Source organism: Malus sylvestris, chromosome 11, assembly GCF_916048215.2.
Source record: "Malus sylvestris chromosome 11, drMalSylv7.2, whole genome shotgun sequence".
NCBI classification, from domain to species: Eukaryota; Viridiplantae; Streptophyta; class Magnoliopsida; order Rosales; family Rosaceae; genus Malus; species Malus sylvestris.
The window spans coordinates 29480104-29488468 of NC_062270.1; the positions used below are offsets into that span (position 1 = coordinate 29480104).

The window sequence follows — 8365 nt, forward strand, 5'->3', positions numbered from 1 at the left end:
TACTTAGAGTACAAGTTATTCATTTTCTCTTAATTTACTATAAATAAAGGCACTAGTATATAGAGAATCACACCTTCTCTCTCCCTCAAATAAAATAGGCTACAATATAACGTTGTTTGATGGGATAAAAAGCATGAGTTCTGTTGGACATTACCAATTTCAAGATAAAAAATAAACGAAAAAAAAGGGCAAAAGATGACCATGTAGAACAAAATAAAAACACGACTAATTCATTTTTTTTTCCATTCATCAAGAAAGAAATTCAATTTCTTCAATTCAAGGCAATAAATTCATTTAAATTGTGGATAATGGTAACCCCCATTACCTCGTTTTGCTCAAAACAATTTACAATTACCAGCAAAATTAAGCCTGTTTTAAAAATAAAAAATAATAAAAAAAAACACAAAGGAACAAAAAATAATATTTAAACCACTGTCCAATCATTTTCAACTGTACACGAAGGTTTTTCAACAGGAGGTGTATTTTCATTTGGAAAATAATGATGACTTGTTGTCGAAGAAACTCGAAAACGGTTGGCTACCGGGGCTCGTTGAGTTTTTCTGGTCCTTTGATGCTGTTTTTCTCAACTGCTTGTCTTTGCCACCAAAGTTGAGGGTAAGCCTCCTAAACCGCCGTTTTGGTTCGCCAGAAGGGGTTGTCGATTCATCTGGCTGATTCATTGCTCTTAATGCTTCCTCTGGATTGAGTAACATAGTCTCCACTGTTTCATATACCTGTACCAAGCGTTGTCTAAGTAAATATCAAACTCAAATTCGGGTATCAACAAATTTCATTGCCTGATAATATTTCATGAACAAAGCTTACTAATTAACTTTCTATATTTTAAAGCATCCATTCTTCGAGTGAATAACACCTTCGACAGATATCTCTGATTGGGCATCCATGACTACCTTAATCACAGAAGTTTGACATAAAATTGTAACAATCAACCGTTGGTTTAGAAAATATGGATCCATCTTACCTGGCAAAGCTCTTCAACCTTCTCAGTCCAGGTGCTGCTTTGACAAGAGGAAACAACATATTCCTTGCATTCATAAAACAGCTTCGAAAAATCACTGCTCGTGGACAGTTTAGCCTCAGCAATTACAAATCCTAAACCAAGCTGAATGTTGCAGAACGGGCATTATTAGAACAGTATAGGAGCAGTGGTAATGTACCACCTATTAAGAGCAATGAATCAAACAGCTGCTGAAAAATGATCTTACCAAAGAAACAAACAGCTGCTGAAAAAGATCGGAAGGTGATATGTCCTCTAAACCATCCAAGATACCTTCCCTACAGGATTAACGCAATGCTATTAATGTGATGTTAGACAGAAGTCTTTGCTAAAACCAAAAACAGAAGTGATAAATTGAGCATTAGTTCTTCCTACTTACACTGCTAAATCCTCATCAAAGAGGGGTGCTTGTTTAACTGCTGGAACTGGTTTGGATGTATCCCAAAACTCACGCCACAAATTTCCTAACATCAAAGCATAACCCTATGAAATTCCATATCAGATTTAAATATGTGGTGGTAGCAACTTCTAGATGCCTGAATAAGCACTCATTTTCTAGAACAAATGCTATACAACATTGCTATACACAATACACCAGCTATTTTATTTCAGTGGTTGGTCCTAAAAAAGATAAAATAAGGGCGCAAACAAGGCTCCCTGCTTTGTGAGAGTGGGGGAAGTCTATCTTACGCAGCCTTACTCTTGCTTTGCAAAGAGGCTGTTTCCATGACTCGAACCTGTGAACTTATATTTCATTAAAAGGTCGTACCCAGTGCACAAGGCTCCCGCTTTACGCAGGGTCTGGGAGAGGTGAATGTCAGCTAGCCTTACCCCCATTTATGGAGAGGCTGCTACCAGAATGATCTTATATTCACAAAAGCCCAGGTTATGATAGTTGGTTACTGTTTGTTAAAACATGCAAAAAAAAACCTTTTAAATACACAAAGCAACTCAAGTCACCCATGCGATTGCAATAAAGCACAGAGCGCCCAAGCTCATTGTCCAATTATACATCTAATTTTCACTAGAGAATATTATATATCCCATCTATTGCAATACTATGATAGATTGGTCACCTAAGCAATTTCCCCATATATACTAAGAGCAAGAGTTTTAACAGTAAAATACCTGACAGACAAGGTGCACTAAACTAAAGTATTATTTTAAGCAAAGTAATTTTGTCTGTTTTATGCTTTCTATATCCTGCGTAAAGCGGGAGCCTTGTGCACTGGGTACGACATTTTTTTATGCTTTCTATATCCTCTTATAACTGTTAACTTGGATATACAAAGCTGTTATGTGACATAAACTATATAGAAATGGAAAGACAGGAAGAGGTGGCACCTTCTTTTTGCATTCGGCTACTGAGATAGCCTCTTGTGGACAATACGTCACTACCAACAAAAGAGTCATTTTCCTCATCACTTGGCTCAGCCTCGGTCCAGTCAGGAGGAGAGTGCCATCTCACAAAGTCTTCCAAAATACAACCAGGATTTGCAGCCTATGTATGATAATTAGCAGAACTTAGTTAACCATAGAAGTCAACACATAGCATTCAGTGCATCTATAAGACTTTCATTAGTGTTGACCTTGAAAGCCTGCATGTCAGAGAGGAGTTGAGAACATCCAGCACCAACACTGACCATAAAAGATAAGGCATATTGTCAAAAAAATATCTAGATTAATAAGAATAAAAATATGCATGTTCACTGTGATGTATATGTATATGTTCAGAGAACTAGGAAAAATAGACTCGCTTTAAGCAAAATACGAATGTTCCTTGAAATTCAAAAAATGACTAAGAATTAACTCAAATACAGACCTTCCTGTTCGAAGCACAAACTCCTCATTTTCCTTGATAAGATCTTCAGTAAGTAAAGGTCCTTCCTACATGTAATAATGCGTATACATGATATATCTCATTTTATGGATGCAAGTTAAAATAGTAGTCCTTGAAGGACAGCTATTAAAACATACCTGGGTCACAGGGGAGTACACAGGTTCACCAGTTTCCAACATTGTTAGGTCGCCGGATGGGCTACTAGCACCTAGTCGGAGGACAAGTTCCCCCATGCTTAATCTAGCATAAATAGGGCCTGCAGGATTGTCTTTGGAAAGAGCGGATTCTTCTGCATGTGGACTAGCTTCCCTTATTACAAGGTCTAATTTTTCAGTGGCGATATCATGACGCCTTTTCCTAGAAACACAACAGTTCATCACTTGCAACCGCTGATACAAAAGACAGGAATTCAGATCTGGAATCTCATCCAAGGGGATGCTAGGCACATATTGTTCTTCAGACCAAAGTCTTCTCAGCTGCATGGGTAGGAAATTCAAATCAACAAAACAATGATGATAAAACAGCGTTTTATGTATATTTAGAGCAAGTATATAAGCATAACAAAGCCATAAACTTTAAGAGGATGGAAAACTTTCTGGCTAGAATTCTACTCAGCAGAATAATATTGTACCTGATACTGAACCCAGTTTCTTCTTTTTCAATTTAAGATAATAAGTTTATACTCAAGATCACAAAATATTTTGCTCAAAAAAAAAAAAAGATTACAAAATACTCAAGCCTAGACACAAACACTTATTCGAACAGAAGCTTACTTCCAGAAAATATATAACGTGTTATGATTGCAATACAGGAAGCAAGAAGCGTGAGATCATATTTCTCTTTTTCTTTTCACTGTAAGTCATTGGAAAAATCTCAAAGAACTCATATTTCTTGTATACAGAACTTACTTCAACAACAACTCTGCACCAAAACAGAGTCATTTTCTTGAGGGTTCTGAAGCTCCCAATGACTTCAGCTAACTTAACAACAAGGCTTTCAGGAGGAGCACCATGAATATCTCTAGGCAAAGATGTTGGAGTAACTGCCTCTGAACCAGAATCAATCTTCCTTCTCAGAAAATTCCCCTCTGCGAATATCTTGCAAATATTACAACAGAGGTGAAAGATCATAACACGATAATTAAAAAAAAAAAAAAAAAGGAATAAGAAAATACCAACAGGAACTGTCATGAGGCCACCTAACGTATGAATCTACCTGCATCAAATAGAGACCGAATCAATGCTAGGACTTTCTCGTTATCACAAAAATCAGATGGCTTTTCATCCTTTTCACGAAGCACTAATGACTTCACTGCAGATAGACTCAGACCCGCTCTCTCCCTGACAGGTGAGGAACTCCCTGATGACGCCAAAAAATCTTTCAATGACTTGGACTTCTTTCCAGCCCTGGATTAAGTTTCCAAAATATTTAGGGCAGAAAGTTAGGATATCATGTACAAACTGAAAACCTATATTGATAGTGTTTTAAAAAACTAGTTTCAAGACTCGCCTAGGCGGTTTTTGGGGCAAGGCTATGAAGAAAATGCCTAAGCCCATAACGTGTGGACTATAAACTAGCCTTAGCGCCTAGGCTATCGTCTCAAGCGCCTAGGCGCCCTGGGGATTTGAATTTTGTTATAAAAATAAATAAATAAATAAATAAAAGCCCAAACCCAAACAATGTCATTTTGGGCAGGGTCTTTATAAAACTCATGCTAATTTTATGTTTCTAACTTAGTTTCTATTAGTTTATTATGACTTTATTATATGAATTAGAGAAATAATAATAATAGTCAAATATTTGATTGCTTGGCGTGCTTGCTTGATTGTTTTACAAAGTATTATACTACATACATACATACATATATATACATAATATATATAAATATATATATATATATATATATATTAAGTACTATAATAATTTGAGGCACTGTGAGGCTTGAGGCTATCACCTAGACAAGGCTATCCATGAAACGCATTGGCTTCACCTTCGCCTTTTAAAACATATTTCATATGTAAGACCATTCTAAAACTGAGTGCATATCTTATGCCACATTGATTACATTTTATAGCAAGAGACTTTCACGGTATAGAAAAGAACATTCACATCCCATGATAAACTAATATTCGTTTAACATAGGCCCCTTAAGGAAAGGGATCCCCCTTTATACAAGAAATGGGGACTAGTTCCAAGGGTCACTCCACATTCTTTTACAACGATTCCAACCGTCTACTATTTAAATCTCCATTCAATTTTCCTTACAAAAATTCAGCTCAGTCCGAAACTTTTTACCCATTTGATTCTCATGATGAAATTTCAACGTTTCTTAGAACACCATGGTCATCAATTTCTTTGAGCACAACCAATTTGGCTAATATTTTGCAAGGTTGATCTTTGAAATTTTAAAAAAGACAATTCAGATCGTTAAATTTTAATGTGGAGTGGGGCCCACAAGTAGTCCCCATATCTTACAAGAAAATTCAGATCCCTTTCCTTAAGATACCTGTTGTTTAACATATAAACATATTCACAATGTTGAATACACTTACTCAACAGCTATAGCCAATTGTCTCATAACAGAAAACGGAGGAATCAGAATGTTGTCTGAGACCAAGCTTTCAACTGATGGAATCATCTCTGCCCCCTTGTGAAATATCAAATCCCAATTTATCATCAAAGAAAAAACAATAAATTGAAACAAAAGGGCTAATAAATCAGTAAATGTAGTTATCAATCACAAACTTCCAGGATAGGCATCGCATAAATTGGGTGATAATCGTGTTTTTTTTCCTGGTTATCTATCAACATAGTACAATTGAAAGTGCTTTTCCATCGTTATCCGTTACATTAGTTACTCAGTGTGTATCACTACATTTTCTCAATATGTACAGTAACAAACACCTGATTTAAAACTTCAGTTGCCTTTCCTAAGACAAGAAAAAAACCAGTCCGCCAGGTCCAGGGGAAAGGTCAAATAGTTTACCTTTTAATTCGGGAATATTATGTGATTATGTATTGATGATCTAAAAATAAAACCAAAATCTTAGAAAACAAACCATTATAATGTGTGGAGACGGAAATAAAAGATATAAAGAAGCAAACTTACCTTTGCTTCAGTATCGTTTTTCATGTTCAGCAAATACAAATTTTCATCATAAAACGGAACTGCCATGGAAGAATACTCAGCCTTCTCGTTATCTTCACCTCCTTTCTTCCCTATTCCAATGTTCCTAAATCTATCCTGCCAATCTTGCTTTGTCCCTATGTTCGGTGGTCTCCACCCAAGATGCTTCAATTCTTTCGAGCCCTGTATTTTTTTCATTCACAAGCAATTGAAATCAAACAAACCTATCATATCGTAAATTATCAAAAAACATTTACTCAATTAAGCCGGATTTAACAATGTAGCTTCTTTTTCTGTATTTTCTCAGCAACCAAACAGAAAATGATCCAAAACTGCTCCTAATTCCTAAACCAAACATCGAAAAGAGAAATCCTACAAAACTTAAACTGATTGATCCTACATGTCCAATCCAAAACAATTAATTCAAAGCAAATTTGAAATTCCAAAAAAAAATAACAACAAACTGACCTTTGACTCTCCCTCCTCCCTCGGCGATTCGTAACCTGCGTAATCGATCGAATTCCCCGGCGATTGCTTGTCAGAATCTTCACCGATTCAACACCAAATTACCAAAAAAATTAAACAACATTTATAATCCGAAATTAAGAAATCAAATCCCGAAAAACAAAAACAAAAATAGCATTTGGGAAAAGTCAAATGGAAGTCCGGGGCAGGAAAAAATAGTAAACGGAGAAAAATACGGTTTTGGTGAATGAGATTAAAAAGAAGATTGACCTCGATCGGGCTTTAAGTCAGAGAGAACTCGCTCCGCTTTAGCCGCCGCGGAATGGAAGGCGGTCCTCGCTTTGGATACAAAGGAGGGCGGCTCCATATCCTGCGCCGGAGGTGCGCACGTTAAGAACTCAGTGTGTGACTACTATTGCTGCGCCAGAGGAAGAGTCCATGTTTGTAGCTGTCGCGAGAGATGTGGGGAAGAAAATGGCATTTGTGTACAGAGGCTTTCTCAAACTCGAATGGCTTTTATATTTTTTGGGTTTTGAAATTTTTTTATTTTTCTTAGGATTTTATATTTGTTATTTTTTAAATTTAATGAGATACGAAATTTGATGAGAAAATCAATACGGATATTTTACCCGACGTTTTCTACGCGGTCTGCCGAAAGGAATAACACGATTCTTCAATTTTTTGTTCAATAATATATTGTAATGTATAAATTTTTTAAAGAAAATTGTACCAATGATTCTTTAATTTTACTCTAATTTGAGCAATAATCTTTCAACTAAAATTTCATGAAACATTAGTCTCTTAACTTATCAAAATGTGCAGTTATAATCTTTCAAGTAAAATTTCATGAAACATTGGTCTCTTAACTTATCAAAATGTGCAGTTATAGTCTTTTTCGTCAACTTCATCAGAATTTTTTCAAAATGGCTGATGTTGGAATAACCATTGCTACAATTGGGTTAAAGTTGAGGGATTGGTGCTACAATTGGGTTAAAGTTAAAAGACTGTTTCTCTAATTGGATTAAAGTTGAGAGATCATTACTATAATTTTTTTAATAAAGATCTAACGGAGTTGACGAAAAATATTATAGCTGCATGTTTTGATGAGTTAAAGGAGCAATCAAGATTTTTTTTTTTTTTTTAACAAATGATATTATCTATACTAAGGGGAATGGGGTGAACTTAGCCTCACAATGAGCTAGCAATAATGTGGTTCAAATTTGTCTTTGGCGATAATCGAACCTAAGACCTCTCACTTACAATTGCTCAAATTGGGTTATAGTTGAGTGATCATTGCTACAATGTTATCATTTTTTTATTGCATAACAATGTATTATCACATAATGGTGAACTCGTTTTATGTAAGTTAGTATCCGATCAGCCTAGTCAAGTCAGTGCTTTTTCTTTAGTCTATAGAGTATACCTTATCTGACTCTAACGCGGACATGACTTTGAGTGTTTAAAAATGTGTTTCACTAAAGTCGAGATGCTATAGAGCATTGTAGTAATCATATTAAATTTCATATATTTTTTAGCTCTTTTAGTACACATGATTTAATTTAATTGAAATTGGGAACTCTCAAATTTAAAGGTATATTGAAGGTGGAAATGAAATGAGTGGGTTTTTTATTTGGAGGGGATTATAATAGGATTAGCCATGAATGGCAGGGTTAAAATGGATGAATTTCTTTTATAAGTGATCTATCTTTTATTCTTTAGGTGATCACCCTTTTATAATTTCTCCCTTCAACATACTTAATTTAGTAAGTTATCCTATTTAATCCAATCATGACACACTCCGACCTAAATCAAGGCATGATGGCCGTCACGTGAGGGTGACTTAGCCATGTGCGTACTGCGAAAGTGATAAAGATATAAAAATATGAGTAAATAAAAACCAAGCTAACTAATTTAC

General features: G+C 35.4%; 1 protein-coding gene across 4 annotated transcripts; it reads right to left on the reverse strand.

Moving 5' to 3' along the window:
- Nucleotides 1-266: 266 nt before the first annotated feature.
- On the reverse strand, nucleotides 267-6960 carry LOC126588239 (uncharacterized). Of its 4 annotated transcripts, XM_050253327.1 has the most exons (15): nucleotides 6721-6960; nucleotides 6454-6530; nucleotides 5968-6168; nucleotides 5411-5505; nucleotides 4074-4264; nucleotides 3767-3945; nucleotides 2996-3334; nucleotides 2841-2905; nucleotides 2608-2656; nucleotides 2363-2519; nucleotides 1398-1482; nucleotides 1227-1296; nucleotides 983-1123; nucleotides 826-889; nucleotides 591-734 (listed from the first exon to the last, which is right to left on the reverse strand). In XM_050253327.1, exons 1-15 carry the CDS (start codon nucleotides 6815-6817, stop codon nucleotides 727-729), a joined length of 1818 nt encoding a protein of 605 aa, XP_050109284.1. In that variant the 5' UTR covers nucleotides 6818-6960; the 3' UTR covers nucleotides 591-726. The 4 variants fall into 4 exon arrangements, with proteins under 4 accessions (XP_050109283.1, XP_050109282.1, XP_050109285.1 ...); XM_050253326.1 differs by lacking the exon at nucleotides 826-889 and having other exon boundaries at nucleotides 267-734; nucleotides 6454-6488; nucleotides 6721-6958; XM_050253325.1 differs by lacking the exon at nucleotides 826-889 and having other exon boundaries at nucleotides 267-734; nucleotides 6721-6957.
- Between the last annotated feature and the right edge of the window lie 1405 nt (nucleotides 6961-8365).